This window comes from Temnothorax americanus, unplaced genomic scaffold (genome assembly GCF_048541705.1).
Source record: "Temnothorax americanus isolate GAGA-0224 unplaced genomic scaffold, ASM4854170v1 Scaffold26, whole genome shotgun sequence".
Lineage (NCBI taxonomy): Eukaryota > Metazoa > Arthropoda > Insecta > Hymenoptera > Formicidae > Temnothorax > Temnothorax americanus.
In genome coordinates, this window is record NW_027509401.1 from 696,555 (window position 1) to 717,661 (window position 21,107).

Here is a 21,107-nt window from a genome sequence, read left to right on the forward strand (position 1 = left end):
ATAACTTAAATAGGTTTCTTTTTATTTTCTTTCATCATCTTTAAAGCTTCGACAAAAACTAGATAACGTTTCATAATTTCGAAACTTGGACGCATCAACACAGTCACCGTTGTATTAAGAAAAATCAATCCTGACGTAGTCAAGGACGTCTCTGAGTATAGAAAAATAAAATAGTAACACGTGTAATAATAGTAATAATGTCGGGCAACCATTGTATATAAAAATATATATATATATATATATATATATATATATACATACAAAATTGTGCTAAATGCAATTCGGCAATATGCCGAATTTATTATATATATGTATGTACTATGTATGTGGTAAGCGAAACAATATTCTTTTCAGAAAAACGAGCAGATTTTGTTTTTAAATAAAAATCTAATAAAATCAGAAAAAATCTGTTAAAAAATAACATCTGAAAAATGTACGAAATGTTATATAATCCGTGCCCAGTAGCCCAGTGCCACTAGGCTATTCTGTAATTTGTTATGCCGTCGTTATGTGTTCAAAAGAATGTGGCTAATCTAGATAACCTATAGTGGCACTGCGATCCTAGCGTAGGGGGATCAGAACGCGAGTAAACGTCATCACATCAGATTAAGATAAAGGTTACGTTGAGACCGTTCTTACCTGTACGCGTACGAGTAGCGCCCGAGTTGTACGTACCTACCGTAATCTGTAAAAATACAAATGCAAAAATTATAACGTACAGTATAGCCACCTAAAATAATTAATATTTTTGAAAATACGTATTTCGCGCATCACATCAAAAGGTATGTATATATGTGGAAGGGTAAAAGCCACAGTGGTGTAAGTCAAACTTTTTATAAGATATTGGCTCGTATGCATAGATGCAATCTATACAATATATAAATTGCATAACCTAATATATTTCACGCGAGCATATGATCACCATTATTTATATATATAATATATTATAACACGTTTTTTTCCCCGAAAACACTAACACAAGTATCTTTTCTTTTCAATCCTCCCTTTTTTATACAATCTAAATAAATAGAAATAACCGATTAATTCGGTTACGTCAAGTGTAATAAATAATAATCAATAATATACGTACTCGATGCTCGCTGCCCGCTGCTTGCATCTTCTCTTCTCTTACTCTCGTTCCTTCTCGCACGGCGGCTTCTTCGTAGCATCGTGACCTGCACACGCGTTATTATTATTATTATTCGTAGTAGTAGTAGTAATAGTAGTATTATTATTATTATATATGCGAAAACATAGGTACGTATATATAAGTTGATTACAATCTCGCGCGTGTCCTAAAATATATATATTTCTACGTTCTCATAGAAATACTTACACGACGCGTGTTTTGCACAGCAACGTCGGTTTTTCCAACATATCGTATGTATGTATGCACATACATATACATGCGTGACAAACACCTGTCATCGAATGTCATCGCGCGACGAAAAGTACGAGCGCAACCGCGCGCGCGCGAAAGAGAGAGAGAGAGAGAGAGAGAGCGCCATACCCGGCCGCGAAATCTAGCAAGTTACTCTTGATTTCCATGGCATATGTGACGGCGATTACGCGCGTTTCTGTCAATCAACGGTGCACCAATACGTCGTGAAAACTAACGGTAAGAGTAACGAAAAGAGAATACGAAAATCGCGCGGACAATGCGGACAATGGACATCCACATCCACTACCACTACGGAGTACGGACCACCGGAGTACGTCTGTACGTACGGAGTACAGTTTTCGGCGCGCGAATTCGCGGACGGCGACATCGGCGCCGCGGCGGCGGCAGGCGAAAATAAAAATCAATAATCGTTGCGTCGCCGGCGACCATTGCGACCTGCGAGTGGAAAGTTACCGACAAGCGGTCCAGCAGAAAACGTGTTAATCCCGTGTGTTACACCTACACCCAATTTACAATATCAATAGCACGCTATATATAGCCCAAAGGTGGTGGGTGGGGCCGAAGGCGTTTATAACTCCAACCGGAGTTAGTAACCTCAAAAAAAAAAAAAAAACAATATCAATAGAGTATGTACGTATGTATGTATATATGTATGTTTTCGTCTCTTCAGTGACTTTTCAGCAACCCGCGTACGTTTATCGTTTAACTACATTTATCAACTACTCCTGTGTATATTCATACGTGTATATTCATACTAGTCATATACTACAGGTGCAGGTGCTTTCCATTTGCTAACACCTAACACAAGTCGACACTCGACACAAAAGTGTCGCGTTCTATCTTTGTTTTACTCATTGAATGCCAAGAAAGATAGAACACAGAAAGATAATATATTTAGACTTTACAGAGAGAGAGAACCTAACCTAACCTGAGACCTGAGAGCGGCCTGGGGGCCTGGGCCATCCCTTTGATCTTTCTGAAGAATCTGAAGCGCGGTGAAGCCGGCGGAAGGCGGAAGGTCGCATTTTCAGCCTGCCCTGGCCCTCTGCCTCTGAGAAAGTGGACGTCAACTATATAGTTCAAGTATATACTTCCGAGAAGAGTTTGGATGAGATGAATAGATGAGTTAAAAGTCAAGGACCGACAACGACGCGCATCTCGAGTCTCGACGGAATGATAAAATCGCCGCCGAGTGAACGCGAGTTTAATGTTGGAACTGTTGAAAGATAAGATTCGACGGCACGCCAGTCGCAGTCTCGCGAGTCTAGGACGTGCGGGGTGTGCGGTGCGCGACGACGATGGGATCGCGGGATGCGATAGCGCGATCCACGTAATCCACGTTTCACGGCAAACGGCAACCACTCGAACCACTTTAGTCTGTGCGCTGTGCAGATCTGTGTACGCGAAAGCTAACCTACGACTATAGAAAACGTTGGGATAACGCTAAAGCTTGAAGATGCCGTTCGCGACGTCTTGTACGGCGACACTGATATCTCTTCTAGTCGCGTGTCACACGTTGGTGGTACGCATAGGTCTTTTTTGCATTTACGTCTTTAAGCAAACTTAACGTTTTATGGTGTTTCCCCCGGACCAAACTGTTTCGTACACGTGTTACATTTTTACGTTTTAGGTAGCGGATAACTTTGTGAAAACTGAACATTCCAACAATTGGGCGGTATTGGTCGATACGTCGCGTTTCTGGTTCAACTATCGACACGTTGCAAATGTTTTATCTATTTACCGAAGTGTCAAACGTTTAGGAATACCAGATTCACAAATCATTCTTATGATAGCCGACGATATGGCGTGCAATCCTAGGAATCCTAGACCGGCGACTGTTTTCAACAACATTAAGCAGCATATCAATGTTTATGGCGACGATGTGGAAGTCGATTATAGAGGGTACGAAGTGACGGTGGAAAATTTTGTTCGACTGCTGACTGGACGCTTAGCTCGGGAAACCCCAAGATCGAAAAAGCTATTAACGGACGAAGGTTCGAACATCTTAATTTATTTAACTGGCCATGGTGGTAATGGATTTTTAAAGTTCCAAGATTCTGAAGAAATCACTAGTCAAGAGTTGGGGGATGCGTTGGAGCAAATGTGGCAAAAACGAAGATACCATGAAATTTTATTCGTGGTTGACACTTGTCAAGCGAGTTCGATGTACGAGAAATTTTATTCTCCAAACATATTGGCGGTCGCTTCTAGCTTAGTAGGAGAAGATTCACTTTCTGTAAGTAACGCGTTTCTGCGGTATCGTTGTACGTAAAAGGCTCTGCTGCAACTATCGATGTCTATTTTAACGACTCGTCGTCGTTGCAGCATCATGTGGATCCTGCTATTGGTGTTTACATTATAGATCGATACACTTATTATGCGTTAAACTTCTTGGAAAAAGTCGAACCGTCTAGTACTAAAACATTGGGTGAATTTGTAAGTGTCTTACGTGCGCGCGCCGTACATACGCTCGCTGTACGGCCAACGTTTCCGTTTTCTTCTTTACCATATTGATTGAGATTAATATCTTTTTCTTTGTTTTTAGTTGAAAGTATGTCCGAGAGATTATTGTCTATCCACGGTGGGTGTAAGAAGAGATTTGTTTAGAAGAGATCCAGATAAAGTACCGGTAACAGATTTTTTTGGCTCGCTTAGGCCTGTAGAACTTACCGCGAACATAATGAATATTTTACCTGTTAAATCTACGCGTACAAAAACTCAAGAATCTGAAAACAAGTACACGTATGTTGCGCACGTTCCCCGAGTATCTCGGTATACGTGAGTAAAAAGAATAAACGAAATGTTTCTCGTACATAACGACATTAATACATTTGGTGTACGTTTACGTTGTTCGTTGGAAAGATACGAGAGAAGACGATGAAAAATCTAACGTATCCACGTCATTGTCACGTTGCGTGGTTGACCCGTCTCTGACTGCGAATGACGCGTACGGCACTCCTATCACGTTAGTGGAAAATAGGTTGCAGATGTGCATCTTTTATCCGTGGCTTCTAGTATCTCCCGTATGTGTGTGTAGTACATGCATACGTGACACAGCAAAACGTCCATACAAGTACTTGAGAGAGATCCCGTTAACCGCGGCAAGTTTTATCGTTGCACAAGCACACGTGTGACGTACCACGGGCATATTATTGTCAACTAGGATTACGGCTCTCCAATATGTATATGAAAAACATAGTATCGTACGAATAGTCGCACTGTTGCAGATGTGTGAACGTTACAACGTAAGACGCTAACGTTTTAAAAGTGCCTGAGTTCGCAATATAAAGATTTATAAAAGAATTACCGATACGCGCGTTAACTTGAAAAATTTTTTAACCGTTACACACCGTAGCTACGTTATAAGCGCGAGAGAATCTTCAATGAAGTAAATAGATTCACTTATACATTGATCACATATTTTATATCGGGTACGTGCACGATCCTATACAGCTTTACCATGATGATACGTGTTTGGATGGATCATACGATGGAATGACTCTTATGGACTTACGTGTAAACACACGTGCAAACAAATATTGTACATTATATCGCAAAGAGGAAGAATGTGGAAAACGAACTTAATCGTTGATTATATTTACATAAGAGATATACAGAGCGTAAAAGCACCGCTGTTTCTTACGTTTTAGGCTGTATGACGAGTGGTAAGGTAACATCGTAGAAGCGTTACATATAAGCACGGTACTCTGTTACCGTTTATTGTCGTTATACGTAGTGGCATCCGTCAACGAGATGTTTGTGATTACAACCATTGATTCGAGGATCGAAGACTGTTCCACTTGAGCACGTGAATTTTTGTCGTTGGTAAACGCCATTGACCGTGTAGCACAAATAGAATACGCTGCAATCTTGTTCATCGCGGACGTAGCCTTCCTTCTTGCAAATACCACTGGGAGGTGCAGTCACCGGTGGTTGGGTCGTTTGCGGAGGTTGCGTCGTTTGCGGAGGTTGCTCGGTCGGCTTAGGCGGTTCTCCTCCCCTTAATCCGGCATTCAATGTTTTCAGCAGAGGATACTTTTCGCCGCAGTTGCCGAAAAAGTCGTCAGTCTCGATACTCCACAACATTGCGCCACCAAGACCCAAGGAGTTGATGTAGGCAGTTTTTTCAGTAAGAGAACTGAACGTGCGCGTGCGAACGTATCATTTTATTAAGGGGAGTAGATGGTAGTTGACGGGACAGAACGTAAACGAGAACGACGTAAGGCGTGTTTCGAGGTAGGTACGCAAAAAGATGCGAAAGAGTGAAAGAGAGGAGAGGAGAGGAGAGCCACGTTGAAGAGTACACTTACGTTACATCGTCGTAGCCAACCCATTGATCGCCCTTGTAAGCGTATGGAGCGCGATGCTCTTGGTGACGAACAACGGTCCAGCCACCCTGCTTAAAGAACTCGCAGATCTCGTTGTATCCGAGCATTCCACGCTCGCGAGTGTACGGGCCGGCAGCAGCAGGTCCGGTGGTAGGTGCTCCAAGGCCGTTCTGACTCTTGTCGGCGAGAGTGAAGGCCCTACCGTAGAACGGCACCCCGAGGATTAGTTTCTCGGCCGGACAGCCATTGTCCAACCAATAGCGTACGGACGCGTCCTACGAGAATAACGTGTTTTTTTTTCCCTTTATAGAAAAGCCGCCGCGCGCGTTCGTTTCCACCGAGAAATATAATGACTGTCGAAAAACGTCCCTTTCCGGGGACGGGAGAAAAAGACTCACGACGTTAAGCTTAAGATCATTTCCAGACTCGTCCTTGCGCTTGTAAAGTGGAGCGTTGTGACCGGTTACTTTCTCCCAAGCGCCATGGAGATCATACGCCATAATGTTGACGAAGTGCAGATATTTGGACATTGCGGCGATATCGTAGGACTTGGAGGCGGACGGCTCGGCAGCGGCGACGGCAGCACTGAGAATAAGCCCATGTTTATCGAATTCGGTTCTGAGTTCCTTGAGCACGCTTATATAGTTTTGCACATCCTCTGGCTTCCCACCACGCTGATTCGGGTACTCCCAATCGAAGTCGAAGCCATCGAACTTGTATTTCTTTACAAATTCAACGACGTTCTTGACGAATCGAGCACGAATAGTCGGATTGGCGACGACAGCCGAGTATTTGGCGGATCCCTCGTTCCATCCGCCGATAGCGATGAGCGTTTTCGTCTCGGGGCTCTGTTCGCGAAGCTTATTAAATCTGCCAAAGCCGTCCTTGCCCCAATTGTCGGGAAGATCTTGCCACGAATCTAAAACTCGGACGTCGCCTTCCGTACTGATGCCGACGAAAGTATAGATCAGGTGTGTGCAAAGATTCGGCTGAATGTAAGAAATGTCAAATTTGCCACCCGAAGGTCGGTAAACGGCCCAGCTACCGAAGTAGCATACAATCTTTTCTGAAAGAGCGCAGCGAAACATGTTACTCATTTACCGCGTTGCTGTGGACGGGGAGAGGGAGAGCGGGTCCTCTTCTTTTTAATCTTTAATCTGCGTCGAATCTTTTTTTTTACGCGATATATATAAATATATATGCATATACTTACTTTCCGAGTCGGCAGCCGAAGCCAAAGCAGCTAACGCCGCGAAAACGAGTATCCAACGATTCATCTGCAAAAACGCGAAGACGTCATCGGTCATCGTCATCGAGACGAACGTAAATCTATGTGAGACGCTTTACGTTCTTGAAATCTTTTTTTTTTTCACGTTCTTTTACACTTTTAAAAGTATATATATATATATATATATATATATATATATATATGTTATAGACGTTAAGCGCTGATTAAACATCCATTACGTTTCGTTTCCCGCGATCCTATCCTATATACCTTTGGAAAATTGCGAAAATCAAAAGCCAAGATCTCTATACGAGTCCGATAATCGCGGAGTACATTGTCCTTACCTCGTAACCAGGGTCAGCTCCTTCGATAGTACTTGGCAACGCAATACCAAAATTCCATTCGCGCACGCGATATATATATATATGTATATATATATATATATAGACATATATACTGCATCAAAAGCAGTGCAATTTTTGTCTGTTTGATCATGATAATGCGATAAATGTAAATAGAATTCATTCATGCGTACACAAATGTACATATACATCTAATTATTACCAAGATGAAAGGCTTTCGAAAAAACACAGGTGCGCGCGCTTACGACGTTACGTAATTTTATTCGATAAACACTTGCTTCTATTGATTTTATTGATTAATCCGTAGATCTGATCCGAACACCTGTGCCATTCAGCCATTCTTGTCAAGTAGAAATACTTGGCGCGTAAGTATAAGGGTGTGCAGATTGTTATTCAATAGAAATTTAATTCTCATGCATCTGATCCACTTGACTTATCGAACGCGCATTACGCGCATATGAATGAGAAGGGTCAAAGGGATTATTCGATCAGCATTTTGTACTACAGAGATTATAATCGAACGTTCGGGTGTATCATTTATATTTCTGTACGTTCTCATCCTTTTCCCCTAAGTTGGCTCGCCACACACCACTTCTCTTTTGCTGCGTTATATGTCGTCGCAAACGTCTGCCACGTAAATATCCCGCGAGTACAAAACATTAATTATCCGATATCATTGTATAAATTTGCATTCAACAACGTGTGCCCAACGAATGTGTGAACGCACAGATCGCAATACGCGGTGTATACGTGGTAAAAACAGTGATGAAGAGAGGGAGAGAAGATGTACATATTTATATTGTATTAAAAATGGCAAATAAGGCGATCGAGTAAGGCGTCGTTGGTAATGGCATGCATTTTAGATGAGATAATATTTCAAGAGAAGAACTTAATATCAAACGTGTGCATATATATTATATAATTTGATAAGCGCATAGCCAACGACGTAACGGCTAGAAGCTAGAGAAGCTAGAGCAGGGTATAATGTAGAATCCAATTATATATACAAATTCTTGGCCCTCCTTCTCTCGATCGTTCGGTCCTCAAACTTTGTATTGTATCTTCCGTGTGAAAAGGCCGTACGAAAACGATATATTACGTACCTTGAACGTACGTGCTATATAGTCGCCAGACAGTCAGGACAGACAGAAACGCGTTTCTTCGTTAGAGACCGCGTACGATATATGGATACAACGAATAGCACAGGCACTGCCCGACGTTACAACAACCTGTGCCAGTTGATAAAATACTCGCACAGATAAGAAAGATTCATCGGCGTGGTCTTTTTACGTACCTAGATATCTTGCCAATAGGATATTTTTTCAATAGCTAAAACAACGAAATTTTAAATCACATCGTCACATCGCGATAACACTTCGTCGTATACTTTCTCATCCGTGGTCGTACGGATCGTACACTCGTACAATACTCAATTTATCAGTAATGACGAACCCATTCTCAATTAACAGCCAAATACTACCAATGGCGAGTAAGCTCGTTGTCATGTATTTAATTTAAGAAAGACGCTTATCACTTTGACGACTTTGATCATGCTTCAGATAAACCATTTTAATGGTGATCGATCTCGCCCTAGTCCTCGACGACTACAACGATAATAAGCTATATCTGCTATAAGATAAGCAAGTAGGTAAATGACGCGACGCGTCTGCGCGCGTGGAACGTGATCGGAAAATTAGTCAGCTTCTCGACGGAACGCTCGTTCATCTAACTTTATTTATCTCATTTTTATCAGCTCTTATATCGATTTACATTTTTACATTTTTCACGCACAAGTAAAAATTTTCGGCGCTCTTCTAAGATTATGCGTTAAACGGCACTACTTTTACGAAAGTAGTTAAAACTTTCTAGTTGTACGTTCCTTATTGTTTCTCCTTAATCCAAGTAATCGCAACCTTCTCCAATACTGTTTTGTATTTGGATCCAATTCTTCCAAAGGTGGCGGGGGACCAGTTCTGATGTTCCACAGCCAACTAGGATATTCGGAATCTGGCTTTAACTCGACATCTTCTCCTCCCTCTTTGTAGATATTTGTACCGCACACATGAGTCGAGAGCCGGTTAACATCCGTTTCAACGGGTAATGCTTTTTTTTCTATCGCAACTACGGTCTTCTTTGATTTCTTCACTCCCGGTCGGATCGCTAGAAAAAGTAAAAGTAAGTAGCTGTTAGCTGTAGCCAGCTGTAACCAATAGTACAGTGCGATGAACCTTTGTTCGCGGTTGTTCGCGGTAATTCGCGCCGCGTACATATACACGTATGATATATATGTGTGTGTATGTGCGTACAAGCTACGGTCCACTTGACGCTACAAATGCTTTGAAGCGTTCTCTTCTTCTCCTTCTTCCTTCATTGAAAGCGTGAAACGCGTCAAGTGGACCGCAGCCACAATATCGATCGAGTTACACACATAACCTCAATTCTCGATGTGGCGAATGCGCGGCAGGTTTGATCAGGTTTGACGAACGATGAAACGTACGAATCGATGCAACGATAACTTTATAATATTTTACCTGGCCCAGCGTATTCTTTCGTTTGTATCGTGTATCGAGCCGGTATTATGGAGTTTCTTGGCAAACGGAAAAGCCGGTAAACAACGGCGAGACTCATCGTGCCATTCGTGCCGATCGTCGATCGTGCGTACTTGCGTAGCGCATTAGGCTGAGTTTCCACTGAGCGCGTCACGCGTCGCGTCGTGCGACGTGCGAGTTGAACCACGCAAAACATCCCCGTTCGATCCCGTCACAAGAATGGGTGCGTTCAGCGTTCAGCCGATACTCCGCTAGCCTAGCAATCGTGAAAGGAGAGGAAACGAGCGAAAACGAGCGACTGCTCACGCGTGCTAGGCTAGCGGAGTATCGGCTGAACGCACAACGCACCCAATGTAATGAAATGGGATGTTTTGCGTGATTAACTTGTGACGAGTGACGACGCGACGCGTGACGCGCTCAGTGGAAACTCAGCCTTAGGGTGCCTCCCCATGCAGGACCGAATCTCGGAATCATTCTGATTGGTTAATCCCATGAGGCTATTGGAATCAGAATGATTCCGAGATTCCGTTTTCCGAGATTCCGTCTTGCATGGGGAGGCACCCTTAGGCCCGGTGTCCACGATGCAAGAACTTGGTCCAAGTTTCGGTTTAAGCCAATCAACTTGCAGCTCTTACAGAAAAGCAGCAGTTTCATTGGCTTAAACCAAAACTTGGACCAAGTTCTTGCATCGTGGACACCGGGCATTAGAACCAACCACGCAACGCAGACTGCGGAGTGTTGCGAAAGACGAACTCAACAGTTGTGTCTGCTGAACGCGGCCATATTGTAAAACGGCCCTTACTTCTAGGGACTCTAATGCCCGGTGTCCACGATGCAAGAACTTGGTCCAAGTTTTGGTTTAAGCCAATCAACTTGCAACTCTTACGGAAAAGCAGCAGTTTCATTGGCTTAAACCGAAACTTGGACCAAGTTCTTGCATCGTGGACACCGGGCATAAAATAGTCTAAAAGTGAAAACTGTGGAAAGCATATGGCATATGGCACATGGCACCCATCGGCGGCTGATCGGCTACGACCGCTACGACCTACGACGGCGGACCGGCGGACTCGGGCGGACGGCTACGCTCACGGCTCACGGCTGGTGACGGCTGGTCACGGCATCGTCGGCATCACGACACAACACACGACACATGTGACGTGAAACGACGTTATGCGAAATGACAAGCACGAGATATCGCTTTTGTCTCGACTGGTCTCGACGTCGTGGATTAAGTCTTTAACTAGGGCGTCTAGGATTTAGACGTCGCGATTAGTATTTGGCAATTAAAGTACACCGCGAAAATGTGAAACGCTGCCAAATGTTTAATACGAGATACGCGGTTCATTCCGCTCGGTTATGTAATGCCATTGAGCAACGATACTTCGACGCGGGTAAGAGTCGTATGATATTTTAAAATATGAGATTCGAAGCAGCTACTGTACGTCGAATAAACGACGAACGTTTGTGCTCGAAAGGTAAAGGGCCAACGTGACTCTTAAGACGAAATTTTTTGGTGTTTGTAATCCGTTGTAGTCACGCGGTAGAAAAAGGGGGCCGGGGGGGAGCTTTACTCTAACCTGTGAGGAAAGCAGTTCCTTTCCCTTTTTTCTTCCTCTCCTTTTTCTTCTTTTTTTCTTCGCCTAATAATAACATGCAGCGACCCGTTCACCGCGTTTTTTGCAGACGAGAAAAATATTATTTGATGCGAAAAGTGAATCGGCTATTCGAGGTAGGGGGGATCCAGAGAAGAATCAGTTTTTGACGATAGCTGCTGCTTTACCTATTTTGCCGGGTGCCCCAGTACCTCCAAAGCTGTCGAAGCGTTGTTACGCGTCATTTAGGTAATATGCTTTAGACTAGAGGATGAAATAGCAAAGTTTTAGTCAGTCAAGTTTTATCTGACACGACGTGTCTCGAGTGTTCTTACGTTGGAAATCATTGGTTTGATATTGCTAGTTGTACTGGAACCCACGTTGAAATTGAACATGCAGAAGCTGAAGGATGCGACGTGGTTACGTTACAATGGACAGGAGATACGAGAACAATCGTGGCATCGAGAACTCCTGCCGAACGAGAAAAGAACCCTGACAGAATATGCCTTGATAGGCGAGGTCTGACAACGTTTCCTACGATGATCGGAGAATCCAAATTGCGATTAATGTCTCTCCAGCATAATCTACTAACCAAGATTGAGAGCTTCAACTTCTCACAATTGACAAAGCTTGTATTTCTTGATTTGTATGACAATCAAATTGAGAAAGTATGCGATTTTGATTTTTTAGAGAACCTAAGAGTGCTTTTATTAGGGAAAAATAGAATAAGAAAAATTGAAGGCTTAAAACAACTGTTGAAATTGGAAGTTTTGGATTTGCATGGCAATCAAATTCAGCATATTACGGGCTTAGAGACGTTATCGTCTTTGAAAGTACTAAACTTGGCGGGGAATAATATCAAAGCTGTAGGATGCAATGATTTTCGAGGCTTAATCTCGTTAAAAGAACTGAATTTACGTCGAAATAAGCTCAAAAGATTGCTAGGATTTGACGAGACACCACAATTACAGAAAGTATATTTGAGTAACAACGATATTTATAAGTGAGTATCTTGAGTGTATAATACTACGTTTACGCGAGCTTTACTTCTGCGAGAGTAACTTACGCGACGTCCTTCGCGTAAACGGGCGTTTGTAGTAACTTGCGCGACGTTACTCCGCGTAAACGAGTGATATCGCGTAAGTTACTACGGAAGTAACGCTCGCGTAAACGTATAGTAAGCGAGTAAGTTTTATTTAGTTTGTAGTAAAATCTTTATTCACGTTACCTGCACATGCTTACTTAACTTGAAAGTTTTACTTCAAAGGATGTTGGTCTCTATGCATATGCAAACTTAATACATCGTGTAACGTGTAATTTGGAAGTACATCTCTTGCATTTTTTAATCTATATATAAAAGAATGATATTCAAATGTTTCCTTCCTGATGATTTATTTTACAAGTGACGTGTTTAGTGTAATACAGTAATAAGCACGTGTGTATGTACTTATGTATGTATCTATCTATCTATCTATCTATATATATATATATATATGTATAGGTCGAGCTGTTTTGATGTTTCAGAATTGAAGATATGAGTAGCCTTGCAAAAGCCTTGCAAATTAAAGAAATAACGATAGATGGCAATCCAGTGACCTTGAATACCGATTATATATCCTTTCTTGTTTCGTACTTGCCAAATTTGCAACTTTTATCGACGATGCAAATTAGCGAACAAATTCGGAGAACAGCGATGGCTTGGAGATTCTCTAAGGAACACGCAAATTCAGCATTCCTTGATCTTGGTACACAAGTTTGTATGAGCGTACGTAGAGAAGAAGTGATATCGAATGCTAAAACGACGTGGGAATTTCTCAGATCTAGAACTAAAGTCTCGCTCGATAATTCCAATAAAGTGACGAGCGATAATACAGGCAATAATATCAATATGTTCGTACGCACGCAAAGTTTAAATAAATTTAATGCTATAAATCCAAAGAGTTTAGACAAAGTTAAAATAAAAGGTTTTGGTAGTCTCACGTCGATAAGTGAAAATATGGAAGCACGAAAGATGCATATAAAAAAGAGAAGCACGTCCAGCGAGAATTTGTTTAAATTAGAAGATACATCTAACGCGTATTCTTTGGAATTTAAACTTCCCCCTATACTAGGCTCGATAGTAAATAGTTTGACGAGCGATAGATTCGAGAATAACGTGCCCAAGAATAATAAAGATAATGACCGTAAGATGAAAGTGCTTGGTGAACAAATGGAGAACGTATCGGATAGCGAGACAGACAGCTCACAGAGTCACGAAAGTTTAAAAAGTGGTTTAAAATGTCATTTGTTTACTCCCAATATCTACGTCTCGTCTATAAATTATGACAAATCTTCCGCCTGTAATGACGTTACAGATGTAGTAAAGGACGTGTCCTCGCGTACCGTAGACACGTTTTATGTTAAAGATAATGAAAACCATGCACGCGATAAGGAAGCACTGGCTACGACTCAAAATTCCTTAAAATATCATGACGCAGTAATAAATGAAAACAAAGGCTTAAATAATAGATCGTTTCAAAATACAAAAATATTTCATGGTCAAGATGGACAGAATGCGTGCCAATCAAAGTCGATTACATGTTCTTCTGGATATTGCTCTTTAAGTTCAAAGACTAGTAGCGTAGACAGCTGTAAGTCATTGTTAAGTGATTCTAGCGCTTCATCGATTCCTAAGAACGCTCACAAATCTCACGAACGTGACAAGGATAAAAGTAGGATTAAAAGTGCTCAAACAAAAAAGATAGTATACTATAAAAGCAATAGAGCTGCGACAGCTAGAGCGAAATTTAGAGCTCTTGCTCCGCCAAGTCCACCTTCTCAACAAGTACCACCTAAAGAAAGAGAACAGGGTAAGCCAACAATGAGATCTGCACGTTTTTCAAACAATTTACTCTTACATGGTCTCGTTTAAAATGAAATGTAATAATGAGAGAAAACTTTCTAGGCGGAGATTATTTAATAGAAATTGTTGGCCGCTGCCTGAATATATATGGTCAAGGTGCTTTACGCTTTATAGATAGGACTTGGGACGTGTCAAAGGCTCAAGATGTCAACATTGTGAAATTTAATTACGTACAATTTAATGACGTGGCAAAAATTTTAAGCAAATTAAAGAATAGATTTCCTCATGCGGAACATTTCGTATTTAAAGAAACTAACATCACGCTTCTTGGTCAACTGAATGCCTTAGCTGAGGTACAGGGATTGACTAGCATACAAATAGACGCAGGAAATCCTATTGTGTCTAAGGACTGGAAAATGTACGCTATATTTCGATTAGCTCATTGGGGACTCGCAGCTATCAATGGCAAGGAGGTACAATATGAGATTTATAAAATAATAACGTGTTTAACGAAACAACGTAAAAAACACCAAAAATGTACGTTAATCACTTCTGTTTAACTGTCTAATGGATTTTTCTTCTTTCTTTTTTCTTTCCCCCTCCCCCCCTTTTTGGGAGAATCGTAAAAGTGACGTATATGTCCTTTACAATTAGAACGTCAATATTTTTCTAGATTGCAGCTGAAGATGTGGAACTTGCAACGCAAGAATATACCGGTCTTGTAGATATAGTAATGTGTTCACTGCCAGATTCTTTATTACAACCGTTGTTACAAAGACTTCATTTAGAGAAAGTGCAGAGACAAAGCGGGGAACAACGTACTGCCAAACAATTTCTATTCAACTGCGACCCGGCACTTCGAAGTGTTGTTGCAAAGGAGGCATTACAATGGAGAAAGGGAAATGTAACGCAGGTACGAAAAATCAAAATAAACGGTTACTATATTTTACGGCAAGATGTTTTACGCTAACGTGTAAGCTACGGTGTAAATAATGATATACGCACTACACTTTGCTTACAGGAAGACCTTATCTGGAGACACAAAGGGAAGGTACACTTGCTAACGTTAATCAATCTTACTATAAACGCTATACACAAGTTACAGGTTCTAGAGAAGCAATGGCCATGCATTCTTTATGAAATCGTTTATAATACTTTGTCCGATTTTTCTGAAATGGATGTATACATGAAACGTTGCAGTAAAATGCTCGAAAGTAACAAATAGTATCATGTCTGTGCCTTGAAAAGTAATATATATCTATCGCGATATTGAGTAGCGTGATGACTTTGTGATGATTTGATTATAGTACATCGCAGAATGATAATGTTTGGCTTTGCTACGTTAAATATTGGAGAATTAATAAAGGAACGTACAGAAACATATACAACGGGGACGATTTTATATATTGTTATTGCTAGATAAATATATTAAATACGTTTGCTACGTATATAACGTATAACGTTAAACACGACGTGTGGTATATTCATGTACAAAACAATAACGTGTATGTAAGCATTGTTAATATTTCTTTCTTTTGGAATATACAGCCAACGAAAGTGAGATATATCTTATTATATTATTATATAATATTCTGAAAAGCCGATTAATGACTCTTCAGAAGTTTTATTATTCGCATAATGAATACGTAGCATGATTTTTATAAAAGTTTCTACTTGACTTGTATGTTCTATTTGTACATATATAAGATTATTCATTTTATTGAGATTAATCGTTTGAACGCCAACGAGTATGAACGATATTTCATTCCTCATGTTTCCACTCAAAAATAGCATTGTCATTTAGCATTGTCATTTACCGCATATCCTGCTGTTGCTCCAATATTGTTGAAAGATAAGTGCGACAGTTATATTAGACTATCGGACGTTGGCGAAGTACATAGGTATCCGCTATGATCGTACCGCGCGTCGTGTGATATCGTTGGCACGTCTCAGAAAATCAAGTGATAACTCGCTGGTACTCAAACGATTAAAACATGGATATTTGGGACATCATTTCGTACCGATAATAGATTCCACGCTGAAGGAAATTGGCGCTTTCTTTTCTAAACAAGGTTTATTGGTTGTAGTAGGGGAGTTCCGCAAATCTCTCGTGGAAATAAAATTGTTCAAGTCCCCATTCGCTATGTACGATTGCGTTACCTCATTGAACCACGGAACCCGTGCCGGATATGCAGAATGGAAAGATTGTACCTTTAGTGTGGCGTTATCTTCTTGTTTTTGATCGCATCCCAGAGAAGACAAAGTGCTCAATAAACGCGGATGTGCTGATACTGAAATGTGCAAACAACAGTCTTTTGTAAGTAAACGTTTGACGCAAAACGTTGGGTATTGACTACTATATATTAAATATGCACTAAATATATACCGACAAACGTATTAGGCACCATTTTTTCTTCTGAATATTTTGGAACCGAATGAGCGTAAAGAGCTTTTTATTGTTTTCATCTTATTGGCCTTGTAAATGATTTTAGGTACAAACACGTGAGGTACAAAGTCCATTATTTTTCTTAGGGAAACAGCAATATTGTTCAGAAAACTGTTTACTCCGTATTTCGACTTTGATTAATACGGTCTACAGACAAAAAAGTCTAGCACGTGCTTGTGAACGGGAAATAATCGCGCCCATCGTACGCACAAATAAACGGAAAACTCATTCATTCCAAGATAATCAGGAGAAACAAGGGTGCCTAACAATCTATGGCTGTGTGTTCTGTGTGTACGGTATATATATGATTATTGATTTACGTTTATATATCGGTCAGCTATACATCAATAACAAGACACGTTCTCAAAAATGTATTAGCGAGAGTACACTCGCAAAAGTGGGAAAAGCGAAAAATTGAATAATATAGAACGTGGACATATCATACACATATTCCATGCCAATGGACCGAAATATTTTCGAGACTCCCTTACGTTTACTAAGATTTTTGCTAATAAAAAATTCAGAAACATGTGTCAAATATGATATGTATGTACGATGTCCGAGTTAAAAAGGTCAATATATATATATATATATATATGTGTGTATATATATATGTAGGTCCGGAAGTATGTTCCGGGACTTTTATTTTTGATATCGGTATATTCCGGGACATTTGGCAGTTTCCAGGACTGTCCTGGAAAAAATTTATGTCCTACGGCATTTTTCGGGACAGTTTTTTGAATCTGATTACATATATATGCGTTATATTCCAGGACTGTACATTTCAAAAAACGTAAACAGTCCCGGAACATACCTCTGGACCTACATATATATATATATATATATATATATATATATATTTATGAATAATTTATTTTTGCGATAAAGCGAAGGGATTGTACAGGATTGCAAGTACTCACATGCGCCAGGTAAACTATGTACAGTATTTAATCCATAGAAACCCTGCGTCACGCTGATACTCGTCTGCGTGAAATGTAAATGATGCCTTTGAAAATTCTTGGATCTTCTTCCGCAGACAGCGTCGTCGTCGTTCGCTTTAGCGTAGGGATAAGGACATACAGGGTCCGCTGATATTTTATTTACCGAAGACAAAAGATTGTCGCCTTGCGCTTGTTGTTGCCTACGTAGAGCAACTTGCGCTGCCATCACTCGCTGCCTTTCGACGACTAGAAGGCAACAAGGACATCGGCAATCTTTCCACGCACAGGATCTCTTGTGACCTTTTAAGCCAGATATTACACCGTGGTTTCGACATCTCGCGCACTTTGGACTTCTCAAACGTTGCTCCACGTTTGTATTCAAACGACTTGAAGTACTTCCGCCAGTTTTCATCCTGATTTCGATATTATCTTGAGGGAGAGAGAGAGAGAGAGAGAGAGAGAAAGAATGGCACACACACACACACACACACACACACACACATATATATATATATATATATATATATATATATATAATATTTACTCGATGGAGTACATCAAATCCCAAATTGTTTGATCATTAATTACGAAAAAAATTATTTTTTGATTACTTGATATGCGGCCGACATTAAACACATTTGTTCCACAGTGTACGCAATTGTGCATCTCGTAGCATATGATAATTGGCACGTCCAACAAGTCCCACAGATTCGCTTATTGTTAAATTTAAAAACTCTTTGTCTTCTTGGATAAGTCGTATTTCAAGTATTCTGTGCGTAGACTTCGTCACACGCAATACTGATGGTCGCTTCAGTTTTCAAGTTACACGATAAACTTTGCAGCACACATCATACGTTTTTAATATGTGCGAGAAAAGTTACTTCCTTTTTATTTTCACATTTCTTTTCCATCGTTTTGATAAAACTTGTCTAAAAATGTGCCTTTCCTTGTCTTTGTAATATTTTTCTCTGTAATGTTGAGCTTGTTGTCCGTTCGACTCTTCTTAAATACGTTGACTGAGTTACGTTGCTGACGTACCCTCGAGTCTTGCTCGAGCAGGAGATACGTACTCGTAAGAATACTTCTTGTCTTTCGCGAAGGAGGTGTCGTCCCATCTCCTCCTACTGATTCAAAATATATTTTTAGCAAGCCGACGTATCCCCATTGGCTCGGAAAGCTCAGGAAACTCCGCCGCTTTCGTCGGCTGCGAACCAATGGATCACCATGTTTCTCTTGACGTTTTTGTTACGAGCAGCTCTACGAAAGAAAAATCCTTCGTTAACGGTATATAGCTTCTTTGATTATAGCTTGCACAGAAACGCAATGGAAACGTATCGATACATTGTCAGGTTCGAAGGCTGACATGTATACACACACACACACACACACACACACACACACACACACATAGACACATCTGTACTGTACGTGTGTCCGCGCATAGGACCAAGTTTAAATTTCTCGTATCTATTATCGTACAATAGATCAATGGAGTACAAGTGTTAATTAGTTATAGATTAACAGCCTATACATTAATTTTTACGTCACGTGTTATCACTCCCGGTCGCTTGGAGGACGTTTGATATCTCTCGTTCTTGAATATCTCCTTCTCTAAAAGACAAACTTTAAAATTCAATCCACGTTGCGCTTTTTCTATATACGAATATACGATCCTATATCCATATATATTTCATTCTTATATTCTTCCTGTTGTTATCTAATTCTAGTGGATAATGTGATAAAAATTTTTCAACGAACGTTATCTTGTACGTGTAAAGAAGAAAGGAGAGCGGTGCCATTGAAATACTCGATCTGCAGTGATGCGCACCACACAAGCCGATGCGATATCCTTTCAGAAATAACGTTGTACGCAGGATGTTAACCAGGTGGTTATCGAGGAAGAGTCCGCGGTGTCACTCATACATTGAGAAAACATACTCGAAACTAATATTAACTGTGTGTTGGCAACATCCGAGAGGATCGTATTAACGAGCTCTTAGAGCAAGATCACAGAAAGAATGCCATATGGTTGCAGCTGCTGGCGCACAACGTTGTTAGTAGAGAGAGATTGTCCGTCTTCTATTTTTGCGGTGCATAACACGATCCGTGAACAAGGCAACGAAAGGAATCACGCTATTATATTGACTAAGTACGACTGCTCATTGTAAACGACTGCAATAGTAAATATATATCGTACAATACGTAAACATTATACTAATTTTCACTTTTATTAAGGAGAAAATCGCAAGGAAATACTGCTTATATATATATATATATATATCCGTAAAGTTTCCAAGCTGCACACGCTCGAAAATTCTGGAGCTTCAAGAGATGCGCGTTATATTATATATTACATATTATATTACACACGCGCACAATATTACGCGAAAGATTCCATTGCTTTCGCTATTTTTTAAATTAATTATTCTTTTCTCGATCAATTAAGACGATATATGTATAATTATGCGATATTTTAAATTATTATGTTTTGTGTGCGTGCGTGTGCGCGCGCGCGCGCGTGTGTGGTGTGTGTATTCATGACGTTCTACACTACAAGTTGAGTGATGAAAAGTCATGTGTAGCACATTTTTTTCGACGGAGAATTTTTTGCTCTTCTAAATTCATGCGGTGTTAGACAAGTTTAAATTTACATATGTCACTCTCTCGCGCACGCAAACACACACATACACGTAGCAGACAGTATTAGGCACGCGTGACACGTACCGAAGAATTTATTCTAATGAGCGTGGAACGCCGAAGGAGTGTCATTTTGGACACTTTTTCTTTTCTCCTCCTCTCACGAGCACGTCTGCCTAAGGGTGTTGTCAAGACGGCAAATATGTTGACAGCGGGTCATTCAACATCTTTCTCGCCTTAGTCGCACGATGGGGCCACGAAGAATTAAGCTGAGGAATGGCTGAGACGATAAACTGCCATGTCTTACGCTTATTCCTTGGGGCCTGAGCAGAATGACTGACTTATAATTTCAAGACAATGTTTTATGTTTTAAATTTTAAATCTTTGTTTTTTTGTGTCTCAAGTCTTACAACGGTTGACACTTGGTACACTCGTCTAAGACTTGAGACACAAGACAGTATTGTGCGTTACTAAAAACAAAGATTTAAATATTTAAAGCATAAAACATTGTCTTAAAATTATAAGTCAGCCATTCTGCTCAAGCCCTTAAGAATAAAAGGACTACATCAATCACAAAATAATTAAGAAATCTATCGATCGAAAGTTTTTTCATTCTTCTATAGTACACATTATACAATTTTAAGATTATATTACGTTTAATTGTATGAATTAACCAATTCTTTATCCGTTTCTCACATTGTCGGCTAAAAATAAAGGGATGAAAAAATAAAGGGATATGCGAGACACGCCGATAGCATTTGCATCAAATTTCTTTGACGT

General features: G+C 40.5%; 5 protein-coding genes and 2 long non-coding RNA genes across 12 annotated transcripts; 3 read left to right on the forward strand and 4 right to left on the reverse strand.

Moving 5' to 3' along the window:
• Positions 1–324: 324 nt before the first annotated feature.
• LOC143899141 (uncharacterized) lies at positions 325–2,432 on the reverse strand. Of its 2 annotated transcripts, none has more exons than XR_013257399.1 (3): positions 2,331–2,432; positions 1,091–1,175; positions 325–685 (listed from the first exon to the last, which is right to left on the reverse strand). It is a non-coding gene; the product is annotated as an uncharacterized LOC143899141 (long non-coding RNA). The 2 variants fall into 2 exon arrangements; XR_013257400.1 differs by lacking the exon at positions 2,331–2,432 and adding an exon at positions 1,337–2,180.
• LOC143899139 (putative GPI-anchor transamidase) lies at positions 2,363–4,815 on the forward strand. Its single transcript, XM_077409148.1, has 4 exons — positions 2,363–2,924; positions 3,033–3,638; positions 3,728–3,838; positions 3,948–4,815. The coding sequence occupies exons 1-4, from the start codon at positions 2,859–2,861 to the stop codon at positions 4,182–4,184; spliced, it is 1,020 nt and encodes a 339-aa protein (XP_077265274.1). The 5' UTR covers positions 2,363–2,858; the 3' UTR covers positions 4,185–4,815.
• Positions 4,816–4,966: 151 nt separating this feature from the next.
• On the reverse strand, positions 4,967–8,874 carry LOC143899136 (chitinase-3-like protein 1). 3 transcript variants are annotated; one of them, XM_077409139.1, is made up of 5 exons: positions 8,615–8,874; positions 6,944–7,007; positions 6,129–6,796; positions 5,713–6,005; positions 4,967–5,540 (listed from the first exon to the last, which is right to left on the reverse strand). In XM_077409139.1, the coding sequence occupies exons 2-5, from the start codon at positions 7,005–7,007 to the stop codon at positions 5,129–5,131; spliced, it is 1,437 nt and encodes a 478-aa protein (XP_077265265.1). In that variant the 5' UTR covers positions 8,615–8,874; the 3' UTR covers positions 4,967–5,128. The 3 variants fall into 3 exon arrangements, with proteins under 3 accessions (XP_077265265.1, XP_077265264.1, XP_077265263.1); XM_077409138.1 differs by having other exon boundaries at positions 8,424–8,874; XM_077409137.1 differs by lacking the exon at positions 8,615–8,874 and adding an exon at positions 7,303–7,430.
• A 143-nt stretch (positions 8,875–9,017) lies between these two features.
• Positions 9,018–10,261, reverse strand: Mrpl54 (mitochondrial ribosomal protein L54). The gene is made up of 2 exons (XM_077409149.1): positions 9,852–10,261; positions 9,018–9,480 (listed from the first exon to the last, which is right to left on the reverse strand). Exons 1-2 carry the CDS (start codon positions 10,063–10,065, stop codon positions 9,176–9,178), a joined length of 519 nt encoding a protein of 172 aa, XP_077265275.1. The 5' UTR covers positions 10,066–10,261; the 3' UTR covers positions 9,018–9,175.
• A 629-nt stretch (positions 10,262–10,890) lies between these two features.
• LOC143899209 (uncharacterized) lies at positions 10,891–15,864 on the forward strand. Its single transcript, XM_077409294.1, has 7 exons — positions 10,891–11,260; positions 11,553–11,710; positions 11,826–12,464; positions 12,986–14,310; positions 14,406–14,776; positions 14,977–15,216; positions 15,325–15,864. The coding sequence occupies exons 1-7, from the start codon at positions 11,231–11,233 to the stop codon at positions 15,526–15,528; spliced, it is 2,967 nt and encodes a 988-aa protein (XP_077265420.1). The 5' UTR covers positions 10,891–11,230; the 3' UTR covers positions 15,529–15,864.
• Positions 15,483–18,843, reverse strand: LOC143899217 (uncharacterized). 3 transcript variants are annotated; one of them, XM_077409319.1, is made up of 3 exons: positions 18,302–18,843; positions 17,670–18,103; positions 15,483–16,594 (listed from the first exon to the last, which is right to left on the reverse strand). In XM_077409319.1, exons 2-3 carry the CDS (start codon positions 18,100–18,102, stop codon positions 16,314–16,316), a joined length of 714 nt encoding a protein of 237 aa, XP_077265445.1. In that variant the 5' UTR covers position 18,103; positions 18,302–18,843; the 3' UTR covers positions 15,483–16,313. The 3 variants fall into 3 exon arrangements, with proteins under 3 accessions (XP_077265445.1, XP_077265444.1, XP_077265446.1); XM_077409318.1 differs by having other exon boundaries at positions 17,670–18,119; XM_077409320.1 differs by having other exon boundaries at positions 18,279–18,843.
• Positions 16,480–20,302, forward strand: LOC143899218 (uncharacterized). Its single transcript, XR_013257418.1, has 3 exons — positions 16,480–16,620; positions 18,837–18,974; positions 19,418–20,302. It is a non-coding gene; the product is annotated as an uncharacterized LOC143899218 (long non-coding RNA).
• Positions 20,303–21,107: the final 805 nt, after the last annotated feature.